This window comes from Cupressus sempervirens, chromosome 9, assembly GCF_028749045.1.
Source record: "Cupressus sempervirens isolate cs-2001-9-10 chromosome 9, ASM2874904v1, whole genome shotgun sequence".
NCBI classification, from domain to species: Eukaryota; Viridiplantae; Streptophyta; class Pinopsida; order Cupressales; family Cupressaceae; genus Cupressus; species Cupressus sempervirens.
Genome location: NC_143126.1, coordinates 470,482,507 through 470,508,995, shown reverse-complemented (window position 1 = coordinate 470,508,995; position 26,489 = coordinate 470,482,507). Strand labels below are relative to the sequence as shown.

At 31.5% G+C, this 26,489-nt stretch overlaps 1 protein-coding gene across 1 annotated transcript in view; it reads right to left on the bottom strand.

Moving 5' to 3' along the window:
* The window catches only part of LOC149539354 (G-type lectin S-receptor-like serine/threonine-protein kinase At2g19130), an 89,530-nt gene extending 63,553 nt beyond the window's left edge, over positions 1-25,977 (bottom strand). The window contains exons 1-3 of the mRNA XM_089802552.1: positions 25,837-25,977; positions 25,620-25,766; positions 25,545-25,577 (exon numbers count right to left, since the gene is read on the bottom strand). Of these exons, the coding sequence (XP_089658678.1) occupies positions 25,545-25,577; positions 25,620-25,766; positions 25,837-25,977 (321 nt within the window). The remainder of the gene's footprint in view (positions 1-25,544; positions 25,578-25,619; positions 25,767-25,836) is intronic.
* Positions 25,978-26,489: the final 512 nt, after the last annotated feature.

The window sequence follows — 26,489 nt, the reverse complement described above, 5'->3', positions numbered from 1 at the left end:
AATAAAGTTTTATAGAAGAAACTATGCTGGAATAGAAAACTAACACCCTCATATAACCAACATCCCACTAGAGTCAATGAAAATAACTATGAACAACAAAAAAACCAAATAACATAACTAAGCTAAAAACAAAAAAAAAGGTTAAAAACCAGAATAAAAAAGAACCAATGCAACATTAAGCTGGCTTCATTACAAGATCCTCCTTCCTTTCCTTGATCTTCTCCATGAACCCTTTTCCATCATCTTTGATATGTTCTTGAATCATAGCCTTTATCTTCTTCATAGAACATTTGTTTCTTTTACTATTTGTAGCCTTCTCTATGCCCTTAGCCTCGTCAAGGTTCAACACCATGATGATGCCCACATGCATGTCCACATTACCAATAAGTTTATTCATACTTTCCACCAAGGCCTCCAATAATTTTTGGTAATTTTTAACCATAATATAGGTTCTTCTTTCCAAAATTCCAATTCTATCAACCAACCCTTGAATTTTAACCTCCACATCATTCCTTGCATCGCCACTCCTTACCTTCTATTTGAGCTTGCTCTCAACTTCCTCATTTTTTTAATTTAGGGCTATGTAGTTGACATTAATAATTTTAATGGAAGTAAAGGTCCATTGCTCCATTCTAAAAGTTTGCATAAAAATAGGTTTCACCATTTGGAGCACACAGGGAGGACGTCGAATTTCAATTCCTTTCATATCTTCCATGAAAAATTTAATATGGACCTCATCCATAGCCTTTGTATTAGTGACATGAAAATGCCTCTATTTTTTTTCCTTATTCTTATCCTTGGAATCATCAGAGGTCGTATTGGGAAGAGAATTGACTAGCTCAATCTATACTTTATGAGTCACATTTTCCTCAAAAGAGTTATAACACAAGGCCTCTTTGTCATTATCCTCCTCCTCTTCAACAAACTCCATATTTTTCCTCCCTCCCCTTCTTCTAGATCATTATCAATATTTTTTCCTCCCAACTCCTCCTTCCTTTGTGAAGTATCCTTCATATCCTCTAAGTGAACAACGATGGTGGAGGGACAAGTGCTTGAAGGTCTGAAAAGGTTTTCCATTGACCCACGAGGGTATACACTTTCCACATCCTCATCTATTTCTAGGGTTTTGGTCTTCTCTTCACTAGCACCTTTAGATTCTATCATCATTTCCTTGTAGTTCACACTCTTCTTATTCCTTTCACTGATTCCATTCTCACACATCCTAACTCTTCCATCAATCTCTAGCCTTTACATTTCTATTGCTAGAAGTCTTAGGAATTTTTAATTTTTTAACAGGGAGAGATGAAGAGAGAGTTTCATTTATGTGGTCCATTATGAATTAAAAAATTAACCTAATTAGACATTCATGAAGAATAAGTTTATTTGGTTTTTCCTTATACACCTTTATGTTATGAACAAGAGATCACAATAGACAAAATACGAAGAAAACCCTAATCTTATATTTGAAGTATTTTAACAAAATGAAATGATAAAGTTGTTCCTTATCATACCTACCATCACAAGTGAAAAACAAGATAAAAGGTTTGAGAACAAGTTTCCACAAAATTTTAATGGAACAAATAGTCATAACCACCCCCAACCACCCCCCCGCCCCAATTCCCATGAAGAATGATTGTACTAGCTTCCCAACCATTGATGAATGCCTCTTTAATCTCTAGCTTGGAATCCTTCATTCTTGTCCTATAAGTCACTCGAACACCTTTGAAGACTTTTGGTTCTTTCTTCCAAAAATCATAGTTCCTTGGCTCCCTTCTCTTCAATGCTCCACTCATGGAATAAAAGGAAAAATATCCACAAAATGTGAGAAAATATTAAAAATTGAGGCATAACCTTGAAATGAGTAAACCATCATTACAATTCACGTCCCTAGGCATGTTTTTCATTTATAAAAAGATTCTTAAAATCTGAAACTTTAAAAATACTTGATCATTATCAATCTTGACTTTTAAATTTCTGTACCCATATAAATGTTCATTACAAATAATGGGTTTCGAGTTGGCAACTACTATGTTGGAAATAATATATGCCACATTGTTTGATTCCCTATACATATGGCTAATGATCACTTTTTATAAATTATTCACAATATAAAAATACTCTTACATAATGTTATGAACATCCCACAAAGTCTAACCATTTTTGGCAAAATTTTAAGTATATTCATAGAATCTCCTTCAATCCATAACCAGTATTTTTAATTTTAACCACTAGCCCTAACCCATGGAGCACACCTATGGATTTCACTAAGTGGTTAATTTGACACCCTAGAGGATTGTCTTTTCCATTAACCATATTATAATTTTTGTTGCAAATAATTGCCCCACAACCAATTGCCTCTGGGTTCCCCTTGGCTACCCCATCAAAGTTTAATTTGGTCAACCCTTTAGGGGGACTATCCTATCTCACATTCTCCCTTTTTTCTTGAGGATTTTATTTTGGGATCAAAAAAGTATCTACAATGATCCCCTTGTCAAAATCCATCTTTCCTTTATAACTGCTATGATAATTTTCCACCACATTCTAGAAGCCAATACTTTTGGTCTTCGAAAGGCTTCCCTGAACATCCTATTGTTTCTTTCTTCGAATGGTTCCATAATACATGGGGAGCTAACAATAACCAAAATATTTTCTTCACTAGGAAAAAAAATCTCTCCACATAGTCCAAAGCTTAGCTAATTTACATAGAATAATCTAATGGAGATTCTAGCTTTGGAAGAGACACATATAGGTCTCCTAGGCATAAGGACACTACAAGAAAATATTGTTCCCATCCTTTAGGCCCCCTTCAAAAAAGACATTCCTCTTTTCATCAGATTTTCAATAGTGAGAATTTTGTTTTCAAGCACAAGCGAGAGGAAATTATTAATTTTTGGTATCCGATACAAGTTCCATGCCTTGGTCCAAACTGTGGAGAGAGGGTGTGTGATGGAAACTTTTAGAGAGGTTATCTCCAAAGACATAAAATAAGATCCACTAGAATTTTCATCCCATATAACCCGATTAGGTTCACTCACAACTACAGCAATAGTGGTCACTTTAATCATTAAGGAAGCAAATATAGGGACAAGAATAGTCACATCCACCCATTTTCCATTTTTCTATAACATAAAAACCTAAGAGCTAATCCAAAGAGTACATCTTTCCTTGAAAGGTTCCAAACTCACCAAAGAATAAATTGGTTCTTGAAAAATCAACTTGTCATTTGAAAAATCTACCATCCTTCCATTTCCCACTAATTTGAATTAAGAATTCAAATTACAATACCTCTGTGTAGAACCTATGCTATTAGGATTTAATTAAAATCCATTAGAATGTCATAATAGATGTTTCAAAATGCAAAAAGTGATCCATTCCATTCAAAAATAGAGTTTATACAAGTATGATGGATCCCAAGGGTCATCATTATCCCCTAGAAATGAAAATGAAGAGTCCATAAGATAATTATTTACAAAATGAATCCTAACAACTATAAAAACTACAAAAATCTATATTAAAAATCACGTCTACTTGTAGGAATCATAAATTTCTACTAGTAGCTTGAAATCATGAACTATTAGAATTTTTGTAAAGATCTTCTAAATTTCCACATTTAGTTTTTGAAGTCTTACACATAGAATTGTACCTTTGTGACCTCTCCAAAGTCCGATAATACCCAGAGGCCTCTCAAAATACAAAATACTAGAACATAGAAAATACTAAAAAATGGATTTTGATATTTTCCCATTTTTTCTTGTGCCAACATCCTTTGCATCTCCCTAGACCATGTTTTGATCACTCCCTTTCCATCTAGATCTAGATTTAATTAACTTTTTTCCTTGTTGGATACCATTCCAGATGTTGGGCCCTTGAACCAAAATTTGAGAGTTCACAAATTACATAATATTCATATTGTTTCTAAGAATTTAGCTAACATTTTGAATAGACCAAGAGTGTAAACTAGTAAATTTGGTAAATTTGTCTCCAAAAGTTGAAGTTTCTCTACTTTGTTAAGCATGGACCATTTCTAGCCTTCAAAATTTGCATTGAATCTGTCAAGTAACCTAGTCCAAAAGGCCTCTAAAGGTCTCATCCCTAAAGGTAGCCCCAAATAAGAGGCAAGAAAGTTCACAACTTCACACTCTTGAATTCTAGCAATCCTTTCCTATCTAAGGATAGGAGTATTGATAATAAAAAGATAGATTTTTTTTCCCAATTGATTAACTGACTAATACTATTGTGTACAAATAAAGGCATTCTTTAAAGCTTCTAGCTTCTTTTTATGTTTCTTCCCCTATCATGATCATGTCATCAATAAATTGCTCATGAGAGTAGGTAAGTTAACAAAATATGGTCTTAGGCCAACTATTGACCCTTAGGAAATATGAGCACTAACTAATCTACCTAGGGTCTCCACTATGATAAAAAAAGGAATGGCAGATAGGAGGTCTCCTTGTCTCAATTCTCTAGAATATTTGAAGAAATTAGAAGAGGAATCATTAACAATGATTGTAGATGAGGAAGTCCCAACTAAATGAGAAACAAGTTGAATAAAATTATTTCCAAAACTAAAATTCTTCAAAAAATTGAACATAAAGTCCTAGTCAACTCTTTTATAAGCATTATAGAAATCCAACTTGAGAAAAAAACCTTGAGAATTCAAACTATTAGTAGAATGAATTAGCTCACAGAATTTGATAATGGAATGAAATATTTGTTGCCCAAAATGAAACCATTCTAATGAGGCAAAATAATAGAAAGAAAAATAGACATCAATTGAGAGATAAGGACTTTAGAAAATAACTTATAAATACAGTTACACAAACTTATCAGTTTAAAAGCCTCCACCATTCTAGCACCATCTTTTTTGGGAATCAAAATAATGAAGGTATAAGTGAGTTAAGAAATTTATTGGCCCAAAAAAATTCTTTAACTATCACACACACCTCTGACCCAACTGACTTCTAGAATTGTTCAAAGAAGAACCTAGAAAATCCATCAGGATTTATGAAGTTTTTCCTAGGGTTTATAAAGATCTTCATGAGAAAACCCTTCCTAGAAATAAACCAAAGCTTCATCAAGATAGAATTATTTTTGCAAGCTCATCTCATACACACTCTATCTTCCTTCCTCCATTTTTCCCATCTATAGAAATATCAATGTAACTCTTTATCACCTCCTCTATAATTACAAACAAAACCCCATTAACATTCACCCAATGTTTCTTCTAGGAGTCAACAAATTGCCAAAAGACCTTCTCATCACGACCTTTAGAAAAATCCATAAATTGAATTAGCCCTCCTTCCTTCAAATAATTCCACATAGTCTTATCATCCCTAATGGTCTATTAAATTTTGTGTGGCTCAATCCTAGCATTGGAACCCTCCATTGTTTCTTTGTCAACAAGACCAACCACCAAATCATCCACATATTCCTGGAAGCCAAGGGACACTGAACCTATACTACATTTTCTAGAGACATGGGAGAAGTTACTACCAACCTCAACACTTCATAACATTCTAGATCATATAATGATGCCCAAAATAACAAAAATACTAGATACATGGGATCTTCATAGGAAGACTATGCAAATACATGCATGGTTACATCCTTTCCTTCTATTGTTGGGATATTTTATGGAGCCTTTATATCCAATCATTCCTTATAAATTGGGGAATGTGTTTCATGCCTTGCATGCAAGTGATGCATCTACATATGCAATTTATCACCTTGGAAAACTATATTTGATCCTGTTAGCTAGGAATAACTAATTTTTTGGTTTATTGTACCTAATTTGATGAAAGTTCTACAAGAATTTGTAATAAACCTAGTTAGTAAAAAAACTAGAACAATTTAACTAGGTTATGGCTTTTTTCTTTCTAAAAATATCTTTTATAATATGCTTTTGTAAAATTTCTTGCAAACTTTGTCCATTTTTCCCGGTCTACATTATTTTTTGGTAGGATCTTGAGGTAAATCACTTAGCACAAGTTGAGTGAGTTTTATTGTCTTATTGTTTGGATTCTAAAATATGTATGCAATAGGGGCAATGGCACAAACATGACAAGGTCATGACACAGAACCACAAATGTAGATCTAGACCTAATGACCATAGATTGACTAGAGATTATGTGCATCTCATCACATCATATTTATATTGTTTCTTTATTTATGAGTGGTAGATATGTACACTCCCTCCAAGTTATCTAGATGGAAAAGTTAGTCTGGATGGGTAGATGTAATGTAATATGGGAACACCTCAACATTAGTGTAGTGAAAGTTTTCAAACAATAAGGTGAATAATAGACCACTACAAATAGCATTACAACAAAGTCAAGCTCATTTGATACCATGGACAATACAAAACCATTTTCATAAGTTTAAGATATCATATAAGGAGGAAGATATTGAAAGTTATTATGAAACAATAGAAAGACTAAGTAATGAGGAGAACACAATATAAGCAAAATACCATAGAAAAAAATCTAGAGAAAGGGAAAAATAATGCAGCATAAGGGCATGGCTAGGCAATCATAGATCTTCAAACTCCTTTGTAACTTCTCTAAAATCCTCATTTGGAGCTCTCCATAATCTTTCACCTAAAACTATCCACAATCAATCAAATGGGAATGATTAATGTTGTGTTAATTTTTTTTTTTTATAATCACAGTGACATCACAATTATAATTCTAAAGTTGGTATTGGGATAATGTTGGGGAAAATTTAAAACAACAAACATGAACATCACCACAAATTACACCACCATCACAAATTGTCATCATAATTTTAACCCCGAATATTTTAGTGATTGTCTACATATTGATAGCGATGGTAGTTGTCAATGGGCATTAAGCATGGAAAATAGTGTGTTTGAACATGTAACACCCCACTAAGGGATCCAAAAGAATTAACCTAAAGTTTTAATAAATTTGCTAAACATTTTTCTTAAACAAGAAAGACAATCATACACATCAAACATAGTAGCGAAAGCAATAACATACAATCAACTATAAGCATACATAACATGTTACATTCCTTAAGGATCCCAACATGTTGAGTCAAATTTAAATTTAATTAATACTAAGTCTAAAAACTACCACATCCACATGAAAGAATAACTAGAAAGTCCAAAGTCCATAATATACATTTGTTCTAAATGCCTCTTGGAAAATGAAATTCAGAATGCTCAACCATCCACTATAAATGTCACAAGGTATGAAAGGCCAAAATAATATACATATGTAGAAATAGAAATACATCATCCTCCTTGGATCCATGATACAAAGTACAATAAAATAAATGAAACTAATAACATACATGATACATCCATACAACTATCCATCATAAAACACAACTAACTAAGTGCACAGTTCCTCCCTACCATTAATAACATCATAAGACCATTGTGGACCCTATCTATCTCCCATGCATAACATCCCAAGCCACCTATAAAATCATTAGTACTATCATAATAGGGACATCACTACTAAAACATACTACAACATACGCATAAAGAAATCTAACATGCTAGAATAAAGCATAACATGATCCTACAAAGTAGCTAACATCATCTATCACATGCTAATCATCAATATAAGTAAATGCATCAGTAAATAACATCATCTAAACATGATAAACAAGTATCCCAAGAAGCTCCATCCATGGTGACTACAGACATATCTCAATGGTAAGAGTAAAAAGCACTACCGCCTGACCATGTGGAACCTAAATGGCCCTCTCCCACCGCACTAAAGAGATAGTGTCAGGTCCCAAACAGGATATCAAACCACATAACACAAGTAATCTCTAAGTCTAGGAAATCTTAAAAGTATACTAGATCAAGGGTTCCAACATAGATCAACATCTAGACCTAGAGACACACAGACACATAGGAAACCTACAATGTAAGTGCGAAAGTGTCATCACATGAATCATGCTAGAAGTTACCCGAGTAGTCCCTTAGAACTCATGGGTACCTAGTGATCCCACTTATGTGACTAGTATACTCTCGTACTAACAAGGCATACTATGGAATGCAATGTCACAACCAAGCATTCTCTCTACTCCCATCCTAGTCTGTACTAGCACTCGAGGAATGGGCGAGAACATACAAAGAATCTTATTAGGTTCATTTCAATCCCCATTTAGTGTAATGCTTTCACTTTTTAAACAACTAACAATGGGTTACCCCTAGGACCACTTAGGTTCCTCGACCTCCATTGTAAGCCACTTCCTGACACTACATATAGATAACCTACCTTAGGCTCAATAAAAGCACAAATCAATAATCATATAAAAAAAATCACCTTAGTCCTATACAAGCGATTGAAAAACATCAAAAGATAATCCGCAATATTCACATCAGTTCTCCATGAGCAACTGGAAAGCATCAAATGAAAAATCACAATATCCATCAATTCTCAATGAGCAATCGAAAAGTATCCCAAAATAATACTGATTGAAGACTCCAAAATGGTCAAGTCAAACATGTCACAACATGACATCATCAAAAAAATCATTTAAAACACCTCAGTTGTCTCAAAGTGACTGGAATAAAAATAAAATATAACTAGTCAATAACACAAAAATGGTTAAGTCAAGTATCTCATAAACATACACCTCAGCTTCACACAAGGAAATTGGAAAGATATAACAATGAACAATCCACACACATCATAGAGCATCTCATCGCATTACCATGGTTGGGTTTTGAAACAGATCGAGATCAAAACATCATTACATCACAATCACACAATCCCTGAGCCTCTAGCAACAACCTAAACTGGTCAACATCTAATCAACCTTAAAACTCGCAAAGCATAAACAGTACATAGATAACAGAGTGTAGGTATTAAAGTTTTGGTATAATTTAAATAACATGGTTAGGTTAAATGTAGGGTTTCAATTTTCATTTCAAAGTATTCCAGGTAAAGGAAATTTCAAGTTTCCCCTACAAATTAATCCATTATTATATTTAAGTAATTACATAATTACCCCTGTTGTGATTTTAAGTCAACTTCCTAAAATATTCCAAGAATAATTTATTTATTTAAGATATTAAATAATACTTTTTGATTTTTAAATTAAATAATCTACAATTTCATTAAAAATCAGTATCATACTAACTAAATAAATTTTAAACTTAACTACACAACTTCCATTACTAATTAATCCTAATTAAATTAATTAATAATTATATAAAACATTCATATTGATTCCCAATTTGTGATTCTAATTTATTTTAATAATAATTTAGTTAAGTACTCTAATTAAATAATATTAAATTTTCAATGATCAATTTTTTTTCCCCAAAAGTATTTTAATAACAATTAATTAAAACTTTAAATTAATTATCATTAATAACTTATTATTAAATTACTAATAGAATGACTATTATTATATTTATAATTATTAAAACTATTATTAAAAAGTTTAATAACAAATAAATTTTATTTTTTAACAAAATAATTCAAAAAATTAAAAATGATGGTCTTCATGTTTTAAGCTTGTGTGACAATTTAGGCAGGCTGTGCTACCCCTGCTATCGTAGGTACTTGCAGAGTAGCCGGCTGCCGATGCCTTCAAGAGAGGTGGGGTGTGGGCATGTCCCATCCTCCCCATTATAATATTATTCTTTTAATATATTTTTTTAAAAAATTCTTTTTTCAAAAGAATTACTTTTTCCAATTAAATTTTATTTTACAAAAGTTTTTATCAAATAATAAATTGTTAAAGAAGAGAATAGCCCTCTCCTTTTTACATTGTTTAAAAAATGTTTTATAAAAATTCTATAAAATGATAGCCCCTTCATATTATATATATATATATATATATATATATATATATATATATATATATATATATATATATATATATATATATTAGAAAACATTTGTACCCCTAGCCTAATAAGAGAAATTCAATTAACTATTCAAATTTCTAAATTAAAATTTTCTTTTAAAAAAAACTCAAACCCTCCTCGATTTTAATATCTAAATTGCAAAATTAATTGAGGATTTTTTCTAAATAGTTATTCAATCCGGATCTATAGATGGACATGAATAGCAACGTATTCAGAACAAAGGGTGGAAAGGTTCATACAATGAAATTTGAGGAAACAAATTTTTACAAGCACAAAGTAGATAGAGTTTATTGAATTACATAATTCATTTAGTGATCAAAACACAACACCCTACCTGAACCTAATGCTAATATGCAACCACACAAAGATTGTGAGAGAATTCACTTCTATCCAAAAGCTTCTCTTTGAAACTTTTTCAAAAATTCTCTTCCAAAATTTTCTTTCAAATTTTGCTTCCAAAATTCTCGTCCAAATTCGTCTCCCTCAAAAATGATCTTGCAATTGGTGATAAGGAGTTCTCTCCGCAAATCAGGGACTACTTGTGCATTCAACCCAAAGGACTCCTTGCTCACAAGACTCGAACTCTATATTAACTTTTATTTAATTTTCCACTTCACTTCTGTTTAATTAATTTATTAACTTTCAACTCATGTGTGCTTTATGAAATTACAATATCTTTATTAAACTCACTTGTTTTTATCTTTTAATCAATTTCTTATATTTTAATCTCATGCACGCATCATGTGAAGGTAACAACTTTTAGTAAATTAATTTATTTTCATTCTTTTAAATTTATTTTTGAAACTAAATAAATAAAATATTTATTTATTTAAATAATAATAATTAGCATTAATTTACAAATGAACTCTAAATATATTTTATTAAATTAAATAAATATTATCATGATCTAAAATTATTCTTATAACTTTTACCTTTCAAATTTAATTTTTTTTGTTTAATTAATAACTCAATTAATTAAATATATTTAAATATTAAAATATCATAATAATTTTTCATTAAATAAAATCATTATTTTAATCTTTTAATTAGACTTAATTAATAGAAAACACACCAAAGAATCGTAGAGTAAAATACGAAAAACCCATCATAGAAAAATTTGTACAAAATCAAACTAAAGGTTTATAATCATGAATTAATGTCATTTGATGCATTCAGAGGGTACTTGACTTAGATACTTGTCCTAATTTTCAATTAGGACAAATGGCTTAAAGGTTTAGGATTTGGACTCAAGAATTTATCTCCCCTCTCTAACCATTGAGATAATGCGATAGGGTAAACTCATCCAAGCAATTCGGGGAAGTCAATATGTTGTACCTACAACTTGCATAGAATCCACACATGTACAAATATAATATTTTAAACTAAAAAGGCAATGGCAGGAAGTGGTGCATCATGTAGATCCTAACTAGTAGGGGACTACGACTCCCTTCCTTAACCACATCAGAAATGCCATATATAAAGAAAAAAAACACACACACCATACACATGTAGTATGGGGCAAGTATCCATTAGAAAATACATAACAATCCATCTAACTAATCATCATCAATATCTGAAATCACTAAATAATCGTCATGCATACATGAAATATAGAGCACCAAGTAATCTCATCATATAATAAACTGAATGTAAAACAATATATGATAAACTAGAAATAATACTACTAGACATCAAGTATAAAACTAGCCTAAAAGAGTTCGGCAATGATAACATGAGTACAAACTAGGGGCAGACATTACATCCACCCCCCCAAACTTAGGCTTACTCTTGGAAGCCTACAAGAATGGTAAAAATAAAGAACTCACTCGAGCATGTCCCATTGAACCATTTCCCCCCTTGTAGGAGGATATGACTGTATTGGGAATACCGAAACAATAATATCTAAGATAACCAGGTGCTATAATAACCATAAAACATATTACTTTCTATCACTTAGAGCAATATGATTCTAGTTTATTAGTAAACCACAAACCATATCGATCCAACTTTCATTCTTTTAACAAATACTAAAATAGATCCCATAAACACTCTAAACAAGAACAAGTAAAGACATTCAAAGGCATACTACATTAAACCATAGATAAAAGATACATGTTTTGCAAATAGAATAAGTTTCCATTTTTAGTTTTGTCTATATTTAGGTTTAAGTATAATTTCAGTTTTGAAGTCTAAGTGTTGAAGTACAAAAAATATACATCTAAAAGTTTAAGTTCTATTTGAGTTCAACTAGTTCAAGTTTTAGTTTGAAAAATATGTACATAATAGTTTAAAGTTTTTATTATTGTTTTCCTAGTTAACAACTTGTGGAATTCCAATATACCTAGAGCTCCCAATGTAGAAACTTGGGCTTTGATACCAAATGTAATGCCTTGTGAAGGGATCCAAAAGAATTAATCTAAAGTTTTACTAAATTTGCTAAACATATTTTTTTTAAACAAGGAAGATAATCATACACATCAAACACATAATAGCGGAAGCAATAACATAAAATCAATTATAAGCATACACAACAGGTTACATTCCTTAAGGATCCCAAGATATTAAGTCACATTTAAATTTAATCAATACTAAGTCTAACAACTACCACATCCACATGAAAGAATATCTAGAAATTCCAAAGTCCATAATATACATTTTTTCCTAATGCCTCTTAGCAAATGAAATTCGGAATGCTCAATCATCCACTATACATGTCACAGGGTATGAAAGGCTATATGAACATACATATGTAGAAATAGAAATACATCATCTTCCTCGAATCCATAATACAAAGTACAGTAAAATAATAAAACTAATAACATACATGATACATCCATACAACTATCCATCATAAAACACAACTAAGTGTGTGGTTCCTCCCAACCATCAATAGCATCATAAGACCATTTTGGACCTTAGCCATCACCCATGCATAACATACCAAGCCACCAATCAGATCATCGGTACTATCGCAACATGGATAGCACTACTAAACATGCTACAACATACGCATAAAGAAATCTAACATGCTAGAATAAAGCATAAGATGATCCTACAAATTAGATAGCATCATCTAGTACACACTAATCATCAATATAATGAAATGCATCAGTAAATAACATCATCTAAACATGATTAGGAAGCATCCCAAGAAGCTCCAACAATGGTAACTATGGATGAATGTCAATGGTAAGAGTAAAAACCACTACCACCCAACCACGTGGAACCTAAATGGCCCACTCCCACCACACTGGGGAGATAGTCTCAAGTCCCAAATAGGATATCAAACCACATAACACAAGTACTCTCTATGTCTAGGAAATCCTAATAGTATACTAACTCAAGGGTTCCAATATAGATTGACATCTAGATCCAGAGGCACACAGACATGTAGGAAACCTACTATGTAAGTGGGCAAGTGTCATCACATGAATCATGCTCAGAGTTAGCCAAGCAGTCCCTTAGGACTCCTAGGTCCCTAGTGATCCCACTGTGGCCACTAGTATCCTGTCCTACTTACAAGGCATACTACAAAATGCAAGGTCACAGCTAAGCATTCTCTCTAATCCCATCCTAGTCTTTACTAGCACTTGGGGCATGGGTGAGAACATACAAAGAATCTTATTAGGTTCATTTTAATCCCCATTTAGTGTAAATTTTTTACTTATTAAACAACCTATAATGGGTTACCCCCGGGACCACTTAGGGTCCTCAGGCCCCATTACAAGCCACTTCCCAACACTACATATAGATAACCTACCCTAGGGTCAATAAAAGCACAAATCAATAATCATAAAAAAAAAAAATCACCTCAGCCCTATACAAGCGACTGGAAAACATTAAAAGATTATCTTCAATATTCACATTAGTTCTCCATGAGAAACTAGAAAGCATCAAATGATAAATAACAATATCCATCGGTTCTCAACGAGTGACTAGAAAGTATCCCAAAATAATACTAATTGAAGACTCCAAAATGGTCAAGTCAAACATGTCACAACATGATATCATTAAGAACAAATATTTCAAAACACCTCAATCCTCTCCAAGCGAGTGGAAAGAATATCAAATATAACTAATCGATGACTAAAAAATGGTTAAGTTAGGTATCTCATAAACATACACCTCATCTTTACACAAGAAAATTGGAAAGCAATAACAATCAATTATCCACACACATCATAGAGCATGCCATCACATTACCATCGATTGGGTTTTAAAAAGATCGAGATCAAAACATCATAACATCACAACAACACAACCCCTGAGTCTCTTGGAACAACCTAAACTAGTCAACATCTAATCAACACAAAAAACCACAAAGCATGGATAGTACATAGATAACAGAGTGTAGGTATCAAACTTTTGGTATGATTTAAATCACATGGTTAGGTTAAATGTATGGTTTCAATTTTTGTTTCAAAGTATTCAACGTAAAGGAAATTTTGAGTTTCCCCTACAAATTAATCCATTCTTATATTTAAGTAATTATGCAATTACCCCTATTGTGATTTTAAGCGAATTTCCTAAAATATTCCAAGAATAATTTATTTATTTAAGATATTAAATAATACTTGTTGATTTTTAAATAAAATAATCTACAATTTTATTAAAATTTAGTATCATACTAACTAAATAAATTTAAAACTAAATTACACAACTTCCATTTATAATTAATCCTAATAAAATTACATTTAAAAAAAAAAATTAATAATTATCTAAAACATTCATATTGATTCCCAATTTGCGATTCTAATTTATTTTAATAATAATTTAATTAAGTACTCTAATTAAATAATATTAAATTTTCAATGATCAATTTGTTTCCCCCAAAAGTATTTTAATAATAATTAACCAAAACTTTTAATTAATTATCATTAATAACTTATTATTAAATTACTAATAGAATGGGCGGGGGCCCTGGCTCGGCTGGCTAAATCTTTCCTATTGCAGGGGGTTGGTCATGGGTTCTAGTCTCCCCCGTCCCCATTGTACTGATGGGCATGTCGCGCCAGCGCTATCGGTCATGTTAAAAAGTTTACCTGGCACCCTCGAAAATGAATCCATAATTGGTGATAAGGAGTTCTCTCCTCAAATTAGGGCACCAATTGTATGTTCACCCTAGAGGAATCCTTGCTCACAAAACTTGAACTCTATATTAACTTTTATTAATCTTTCTTTTTTATCTTTTTCATACACGTCAAATGAATTATCAAATAAATTTATTTAATTTTCCACTTGACTTCTATTTAATTAATTTATTAACTTTCAACTCATGCACCCTTTATGCAATTAGAATATCTTTATTAAACTCACTTGTTTTATCTTTTAATCAATTTCTTATATTTTAATCTCATGCACGCATCATGCGAACTTAACAACTTTTAATAAATTAATTTCTTTTCACTCTTTTTAATTTATTTTTTAAACTTAATTTATAAAATATTTATTAATTTAAATAATAATAATATTTAGCATTAATTCAAAAATGAACTCTAAATATATATTATTATTAAATTAAATTAATATTATCAACTTCTAAAATTATTCTTATAATTTTTACCCTTCAAATTTAATTCTTTTTGTTTAATTAATTTCTCAATTAATTAAATTATAATTAAATATTAAAATATTGTAATAATTTTCCATTAAATTAAATGCTTAATTTAATCTTTAAATTAGACTTAATTAATATAAAATACACCAAAGACTCATAAAGTAAAATATGAAAACCCATCATAGAAAAATGCATACAAAATCAAACTAAAGGGTTATAATCACAAATTAATGTCATTCAACACATTTAGAGGGTCCTTGACTCAGATATTTAACCTAATTTTCAATTAGGACAAATGGCTTAAAGGTTTAGGATTTGGACTCAAGAATTCATCTCCCCTCTCTTACCATTGAGATAATATGATAGGGTGCGCTCATCTTGGCAATTCAAAGTAGTCAATACCTAGTAGCTACAACCTACATAAAATCCACACATGTACAAACACAATATTCTAAACTAAACAGGCAATGGCAAGAAGTGGTGCATCATGTAGATCCTCACTAGCAAGTGACTACAACTCCCTTCCTTAACCACATCAAAAATGTCATACATAAAGAAAACAAACACGTACACCATACACATGTCATATGGGGTAAGTATCTATTAGAAAACACATAATAATCCATCTAACTAATCATCATAAATAACTAAAATCACTAAATAATCATCATGCATACATGAAATATAGAGTACCAAGTAATCTCACCATATAATATACTAAATGTAAAACAATATATGATAAAAACAAAACAATACTATTAGACATCAAGTATAATACTGGCCTAAAATAGTTTGGCAATGATAACAAGAATGTGAACTAGAGGCAGGCATTATATCCCCCCCCGCCGAGACTTTGGCTTACTCCTAGAAGCCTACAATAATGGTAAAAGTAAAGAACTCAGTTGAGTGGGTCCCATTGTACCATTTCCCCCATGTAGGATGATATGATTATACTGGGAATACAAGAACAATAATATCCAAGATAGCCAGGAGCTATAAGAACCATAAAACATACTACTTTCTGTCACTTAGAGAAGTATGATTCTAGTTTATTAGTGAACTGAAAACCATATTGATCCAACATTCATTATTTTAAAAAATACTGAAATAGACCTACTAAACACTCTAAACAAGAACAATATAATGCTTTCAAAGACATTCAAAGGCATAGTACCTTAAAGCATAGATAAAAAATACATGTTTTGCAAATAGATTAAGTTTCCATTTTTAGTTTTTCCTATATTTAGGTTTCATTATAATTTTAATTTTGAAGTCTAAGTGTTGAAGTATGAAAATATACAACTAAAAGTTTAAGTTCTATTTGAGTTCAACTAGTTCAAGTTTTAGTTTGAAAAAGATGTACATAACAATTTAAAGTTTTTGTTCTTGTTCAACTAGTTAACAACTAGTGGTATTCCAATATACCCAGAGCTCCCAATAGAAACTCGGGCTCTGATACTAGATGTAACACCCTGCCAAGGGATCCAAAAGAATTAACCTAAAGTTTTACTAAATTCGCTAAACATTTTTTTTTTAAAACAAGAAAGATAATTGTACGCATTAAACACATAGTAGCAGAAGCAATAACATACAATCAACTATAAACATACATACCAGGTTATATTCCTTAAGGATCCCAAGTTGTTGAGTCACATTTAATTTTAATTAATACGAAGTGTAACGAATACCACATCCACATTAAAGAATAACTAGAAAGTCCATAGTCCATAATATGCATTTGTTTCGAATGCCTCTTGGCAAATGAAATTCAAAATGCTCAATCATACACTATACATGTCACAGGGTATGAAAGGCTAAAAGAATATACATATGTAGAAATAGAAATAAATCATCCTCCTCAGATCCATGATATAAAGTACAATAAAATAAATAAAACTAATAACATACATGATACATCCATACAACTATCCATCATAAAACACAACTAACTAAGTTTGCAGTTCCTCCCAACCATCAATAACATCATAAGACAATCATGGGCCCTAGCCATTCTCCACGTGTAACATCCCAAGCCACCAATTAGATCATTGGTACTATCATAATATGGACATCTGTACTAAAACATGCTACAACATATGCATAAATAAATCTAACATGCTAGAATAAAGCATAAAATGATTCTACAAAGTAGACAACATCATCTATCGCATTGCATCATCAATATAATGAAATGTCTCATTAAAAATCATCATCTAAACATAATAACAAAGCATCCCAGGCAGCTCCAGCCACAGTGACTATAGACGGTTCTCAATGGTAAGAGTAAAAAGCACTACCACCCAACCGCGTGAAACCTAAAAGGCCCACTCCCACTGCACTAAGGATATAGTCTCAAGTCCCAAATAGGATATCAAACCACATAACACAAGTACTATCTAAGTCCAGGAAATACTAAAAGTATACTAACTCAAGGGTTCCAACATAGATTGAAATCTTGACCCAGAGGCACACAGATATGTAGGAAACCTACTATGTAAGCGGCAAAGTTTCATCGCATGAATCACTCTTGGAGTTACCTGAGTAGTCCCTTAGGACTCCTAGTTCCCTAGTGATCCTACTAGAGCCACTAGTATCATCTCATATTGACAAGGCATACTACAGAACGCAAGGTCATAACCAAGCATTCTCTCTACTCCCATCCTAGTTTGTACTAGCACTCGACACATGGGCAAGAACATACAAAGATTCTTATTAGATTCATTTTAATCCCCATTTAGTGTAATGTTTTCACATTTTAAACAACTTACAATGGGTTACCCCCAGGACCACTTATGGTATCTGGCCCCCATTGTAAGCCACTTCTCGACACTACATATAGATAACCTATCCTAGGCTCAATACAAGCACAAAACAATAATCATATAAAAAAAAATCGCGTAGGCCCTATACAAGTGACTGAAAAACATCAAAAGATAATCTGCAATATTCACATCAGTTCTCTATGAGCAACTAGAAAGCATAAATGATAAATCACAATATCCATCGGTTCTCAACAAGCAACCAAAAAGTATCCCAAAATAATACTAATTGAAGACTCCAAAATGGTCAAGTCAAACATGTCACAACATGACATCATCAAGAAAAATCATTCAAAACTCCTTAGTCGTCTCAAAGTGTCTGGAAAGAAAATCAAATGTAACTAATCGATGACTCAAAAATGGTTAAGTCGGGTATCTCATAAACATAAACCTCAAATTCACACAAGGAAACTGGAAAACAATAACAACCAATAATCCACACACATCATAGAGCATGCCATCACATTACCATGGTTGGGCTTTTAAAAATAATGAGATCAAAACATCATAACATCACAATCACACAACCCTAGAGCCTCTAGTAACAACCTAAACTAGTCAACATCTAATCAACTCAAAAAGCCCCAAAGCATAGACAATACATAGATAACAGAGTGTAGGTATCAAAGTTTTGGTATGATTTAAATCACATGGTTAGGTTAAATGTAGGGTTTTAGTTTTGTTTCAAAATGTTCTAGGTAAAGGAAATTTTGAGTTTCCCCTACAAATTAATCCATTCTTATATTTAAGTAATTATGCAATTACACCTATTGCGATTTTAAGCCAATTTCCTAAAATATTCCAAGAATAATTTATTTATTTAAGATATTAAATAATACTTGTTGACTTTTAAATAAAATAATCTACGATTTCATTAAAAATCAGTATAATACTAATTAAATAAATTTAAAAGTTAATTACACAACTTCCATTACTAATTAGTCCTAATTAAATTACATTTAATTTAATTAATTAATAATTATATAAAAGATTCATATTGATTCCCAATTTATGATTCTAACTTTTTTTAGTAATAATTTAATTAAGTACTCTAATTAAATAATATTAAATTTTCAATGATCAATTTGTTTCCCCCAAAAGTATTTTAATAATAATCAATTAAAAGTTTTAATTAATTATCATTAATAACTTATTATTAAATTACTAATAGAATGACTATTATTATATTAATGACATTATAAAAATTATGATAACAATTTAATTTAATTAAAAATATATTAATAAATTAACATTGAAATTAACAAAACCTTTATTAAATTTATTAAAATTTAATAATTTACAAAAATATATAATAAATTATATTTATATGTATAAAATGTATTATTTAAAATTTGAATAACATATAAATTTTATTGTTTTACAAAATAATAATAAAATTTAAAAACAATGGTCTTCATGTTTAAAGCCTATGTGGCTAGTTAGGTAGGTCACGCAGCCTCTACTACCACAAGTACCTGCACAACAATCGACTGCTGGTGCGTTCAAGAGAGGGGGGGTGTGGGCATGTCCCACCCTCCCCATTATAATATTATATATTTTTTTAAAGCATTCCTTTTTCGAAAGAATTACTTTTCCCAATTAAATTTTATTTTACAAAACAAATTATAAAATAATAAATTATTAAAGAAGAGAATAACCCTCTCCTTTTTACATTGTTTAAATTTTTTTAATATAAATTCTATAAAACAATAGCCCCTTGTATTTTTTTATATTATTATTATTTTTAAACATTGGCAACCCTAGCCTAATACGAAAAATTCAATTAACCATTCAAAATTCAAAATTAAAATTTTCTTTAAAAAAAAAACTCAAACCCTCCCCGGTTTTAATATCTAACTTGCAAAATTAATGGACAAGTTTTTCTAAATAGTTATTCAATCCAGATCTATAGATGGGCGTGAATAGCAAAAAATTCAGAACAAAGGGTGGAAAGGTTCATACAACAAAATTTGAGGAAACAAATTTCTACAACTACAAATTAGACAGGGTACATTGAATTATATAACTCATTTAGTGGTCAAAACACAAGACCATACCTGAACCTAATGCTAATACGCAACAATCCGAAGATTGTGAGAGAATTCGCTTTATCCAAAAACTTCTCTTTGAAACTTTCCCAAAAATTCCCTTCCAAAATTCACTTCCCAAATTTGCTTCCAAAATTCATGTCCCTCAAAAATGAACTTGCAATTGGTGATAAGGAGTTCTCTCCTCAAATTAGGGCCCCAATTGTGCATTCACCCCAGAGGATTCCTTGCTCACAAGACTTCAACTCTATATTAACTTTTATTAATCTTTCTTTTTCTCCTTTTCATGCAAGTCAAATGAATTATTAAATAACTTTATTTAATTTTCCACTTGACTTCTATTTAATTAATTGATTAGCTTTCAACTCATGCTCCCTTTGTGCAATTAGAATATCTTTATTAAACTCACTTGTTTTATCTTTTAATCAATTTCTTATGTTTTAATCTCGTGCATGCATCATGCAAACTTAGCAACTTTTAATAAATTAATTTCTTTTCACTCTTCTTAATTTGTTTTTGAAACTTGGTTGATAAAATATTTATTAATTTAAATAATAATAATATTTAGCATTAATTCAAAAATAAACTCTAAATATATTATTATTAAATTAAATTAATATTATCATGTTCTAAAATTATTCTTATAACTTTTACCCTTCAAGTTTAATCCTTTTTGTTTAATTAATTTTTGAATTAATTAAATATTAAAATATCATAATAATTTTCCATTAAATTAAATCATTAATTTAATCTTTTAATTAGACTTAATTAATAGAAAATATACCAAAGACTCATAAAGTAAAATACGAAAACCCATCATAGAAAAACACATACAAAATCAAAATAAAGGGTTATAATCATGAATTAACATTATTCAATGCATTCAAAGGGTACTTGACTTAGATACTTGTCCTGATTTTCAATTAGGGAAAATGGCTTAAAGGTTTAGGATTTGGACTCAAGAATTTATCTTCCCTCTCTTACCATTGAGATAATGCAATAGGGTATGCGTATCCTGGCAATTCAAGTGAATCGATACTTAGTACCTACAACCCGCATAAAATCCACACATGTACAAATACAATATTCTAAACTAAATAGGCAATGGTAGGAAGTGGTGCATCGTGTAGATCCTGACTAGCAAGTGACTATGACTTCCTTCCTTAACCACATTAGAAATTCCATACATAAAGATAACAAACACACACACATCATACACATACATAGTATGCAGTAAGTATCCATAAGAAAACATATAATAATCCATTTAACTAATCATCAACAATAACTAAAATCACTAAATAATCATCATGCATACATGAAATATAGAGTACCATGTAATCTCATCATATAATATACTAAATGTAAAACAATATATGATAAACTCAGAACAATACTATTAGACATCAAGTATAAAACTAGCCTAAAAGTGTTCGACAATGATAATAGAAATGCGATCTAGGGGCAGGCATTACATCCACCCCCCCTAGACTTAGGCTTACTATTGGAAGCCTACAAGAATGATAAAAGTAAAGAACTCACTTGAGCAAGTCCCATTGAACACTTTCCCCCTTGTAGGAGGATATGACTATACAAGGAATACCACAAAAATAATATTTGAGATAACCAGGTGCTATAATAACCATAAAACATACTACTTTCTATGACTTAGAGAAGTATGATTCTCATTTATTAGTAAACCAAAAACCATATTGATCCAACATTCATTCTTTTAACAAATACTGAAGTAGATCGCCTAAACACTATAAACAAGAACAACATAATGCTCGCAAAGACATTCAAAGGCATACTACCTTAAAGCATAGATAAATGATACATGTTTTGCAAAAAAAATAAGTTTCCATTTCCAATTTTTCCTATATTTAGGTTTGAGCATAATTTCAGTTTTGTAGTCTAAGTCTTGAAGTATGAAAAATATACAACTAAAAGTTTAAGTTTTGTTTGAGTTCAACTAGTTCAAGTTTTAGTTTGAAAAGGATGTGGGTATGTGCATAATCATGGTGTGCCACAAAGTGGCAATCTGAAAAATCTATAGTTATGAAATATCTCAAACCATTTCAAAATATATTCCAATTGTTTTCCCACCCACCTTGACACTAAATGAAAAAATATAATGTCTTTATAAGGTCTACTATATTTTTTGATATGAAACCTATATGGTCAACTTAAAAAAAATCTTTAAAATGTGCTTTTGTCCTGTTTTTATGTGATTTTTACTTCAAACATGTAGCTAACAAATTTTTTCTCACCAAAATTTGATGAAATGAAAAGGGTTTCTTAAGAATATTCTTATCTTTCCATAAATGTAAGGTTTGTCAAATTATGAGTTTAGGAAGTAATTATTACTTATTTTCTAATGGAGTTACGTATAAAGTGTTGAATGACACACTACTTGAAAAATAACTATAACTTTCAATTTGTGCAAGATTTTTTGAATCCAAATGATGCATCACATTCTATGTTTTTTCTACTATAAGGAAAAAAAAATGAAAAATTGAATTTTCCAGAGTTTTGAATTAGATAAGGTGGTTAGATATGAGAGTTTTTTAATTCCAAAAATACTAAAGTCAAAAATTATTTATTAATTATTCAATTTGAATAAAAATACCCAAAAACATGTGTCACATCTAAGCATGAGTCTACTACTTATATCTAGAATATTATTAAAAAATATTATCAATTGATTTTGATTAAGATGGTCACACATACATATACTTCTTATATTTGCTCTAATTTTTTTGTAATATTGCATTAAAATTCAAAATTTTGACCAATCAATTTTTTTTTTGAGATAAGTCCTAGTAATTTAGAAACTAGATTCAATTTGCTAGAGATTCTTTTCTCTCAAATTTTTGGTATAAAGTTAACAACAAGTAGAAAATTGCATGTCAAGTTGACATAACCCTAATTTTTTGATTTTTTATTGCCACTTAAGAGCATAGTTTGGTTGACCATGATCGTGCACATACCCATGTACAAAACAATTTAAAATTTTCATTCTTATTCAACTAGTTAACAATTAGTGGTGTTCCAATACGCCCAGAGCTCCCAATGTAGAAACTCAGGCTCTAAAACTACATGTAACACCCTACCAAGGGATCCAAAAGAAATAACCTAAAGTTTTACTAAATTTGCTATATATATATATATATATATATATATATATATATATATATATATTTTTTTTTTTTTTAAAAAAGAAAGATAATCATACACATCAAACACATAGTAGTGGAAACAATAACATACAATCGACTATAAGCATACATAACTGGTTACATTCCTTAAAGATCCCAAGACATTGAGTCACATTTAAATTTAATTAATACTAAGTCTAACAACTACCACATCCACATGAAAGAATAACTAGAAAGTTCAAAGTCCATAATATACACTTGTTACTAATGCCTCTTGGCAAATGAAATTCAGAATGCTCAATCATCCATTGTACATGTCATAGGATATGAAAAGATAAAAGAATATACATATGTAGAAATAGAAATACATCATCCTCCTCAAATCCATGATACAAATTACAATAAAATAAAATAAACTATTAACATACATTATACATCCATACAACTATCCATCATAAAACACAACTAACTAAGTGTGTGGTTCGTCCCAACCATCAATAGAATCATAAGACCATCATGGGCCCTAGCCATCCCCTGCACGTAACATCCCAAGCCACTGATCAGATCATCTATACTATCATAATAGGGACATCACTACTAAAGCATGCTACAACATATGCATAGAGAAATCTTTAACATGCTAGAATAAAGCATAAGATGATCCTACAAAGTAGATAACATCATCTATCACATATTAATCATCAATATAAGGAAACACGTTAGTAAATAACATCATCTAAACATGATAAATAAGCATCCCAAGAAGCTCCAACCATAGTGACTATAGATGGATCTCAAGGGTAAGAGTAGAAAGTAGTACCACCTGACCGTGTGGAACCTAAATGGCCCACTCCCACTGTGTTGAGGAGATAGTTTCAAGTCCCAAAAGGGATATCAAACCACATAACTCAAGTAATCTCTAAGTCCAAGAAATCCTAAAATTTTACTAACTCAAAGGTTCCAAAATAGATTGACATCTAGACCTAGAGGCACATAGACACATAGGAAACCTACTATGTAACTGGGAAAGTGTCATCACATGAATCACACTTAGAGTTACTTGAGTAGTCCCTTAAGACTCTCGGGTCTCTAGTGATCCCACTATGGCCACTAATATCGTTTCATACTGACAAGCATACTACAAAATGCAAGGTCACTACCAAGTATTCTGTCTAGTCCCATCCTTGTTTGTACCTGCACTCGAGGCATACAAAGACTCTTATTAGGTTCATTTTAATCCCCACTTAGTGTAATATTTTCACTTATTAAACAACTTACAATACATTACCCCCATGACAACTTTGGGTCCCCGGCCCCCATTGCAAGCTACTTCTTGACACTACATATAGATGAATGGAGGGTGCTTTCGAAACTTGTGCTTCCTTCATTCTTCCATGGTATGGAAAAGGTTTCGGCAAAGTTAGGGATGATGCTTCTGTTAGAGTAAATAATTAATTATTAATTATTTATTCTATTACTTAAGCTTATTTAGGTAAATGCATTTATTTAATATTTAGTATTTAATGCATGTAATGGTTAGTTGTTGACAACACAGGAGTTTGTTCCCTTCTAGCATATTCCACCTTTTGTGGATGTGTGCTAAGTTGTCAAGCTTATCTTCTACTACCTTCCAACTTGTTCTACAAGCTTCCATGAGCTCTTTATAAGCGGGTTCTCTCATTGTATTTTCATAAGGCATTGTGCATATTGTAAATACATTTCTTCTTGTGTTTGCATATTTGTCTCTCATGTCCGTTTATGGTTTTTCCGTTGCTCCATGATCTTCCTCTCCTTGGCTTCTCTTTGGTAGGTTCTCGTATGTAGGTGATCTTGGGCATCTTCGGAGTTGGCTGTCATCAACTCCAACATGGTATCAGAGCCTTCCTACTATTGCTTGGTTGAAGATTTTTGAAGCCGTGATTTGGAGTCACAAACCCTAGTTTGTTAGTGCATTTTTTCTTCAAATTAGGGGATCAACAATTTTTTGGAGCACTTTCAGCCCAAACGGATATCACCATTTGATCCAGAAGGCCATTTGTAGTCAGTATTCATATAAAACTTGTCAAATCTGGAGATAGAGCTCTAGGAAGCAAATTTTTTTACTTGCAGGCCATGCCGTACGACTGTACGGACGATCTGCGCATTAAATATTTTTTAAAAAATAATTTGCAGGCACACCACCATAGCCACCGTAGGGCTTCCCACCCACCACTGTGCTTCATCCTTCCTCCTCCGCAGTGCTCTGTAGGTGGTGCCTCCTGGTTTCCTCTGCTCCACAAACGATGACTCTGCCGCCACTAACTTCTCCACCGTAGGTCTCCGCCACTAACTTCGTCGCCGCAGGTTTCCTTCACTGTTTGTGCCACTCCACTATCTATTAGCAGCCTATGTGGACATTTGGTCTAGTCAGCTCCTGAGGAGCTAGTCCGCGTAAGACACGTGGCAGGGTTGCCACATGGCACATTCCCACGCCAACATTTTGCCATGTGGACCTGCCACGTGGTATTTCTTTTGTTGTAATGGCTGACGAGGTCATCAATTTTTTTCTCATAAAATGCTGACATCAACAAGACGTCATCCTTGCATCAGCACCTCCTTGCACCTCTCCTAGGGTCATTTTGGACCTACTTATAGTTTTTTGGCCATAACTTGAGCATACGGAGGTATTTTTCCAATCTGAAAGAAACATCAAAAAGCTAGTTCCAAGATGAAGACATTGGTGCAGGTATTTTTAGGTTTTAATTCATTTTTATTGCCTAGTTTTTAGTCAAAGTCTAAAGTTCTATTTTTGACTTCGGCAAGCATATCTTTTGCATCCCATGTCAATTTTTTGAAAAAATTATATTTTTGGAAAGCTGGTTCTATCACCTTTTCAAAAATGTGTTCCTTTTTTTGAATTTTTTCTCATGCTCTTTCTATCATAGTTTTGGTCTTTTGCTATATGGTGGATATCTTGAGTATTTTAGGCCCTTGGATCGTTTTCCTGGCATGGTTTCTCTTGTTTTAGGCTATACTTTATTTTGTTACAGCTCTTTTTTAGTTTTGATC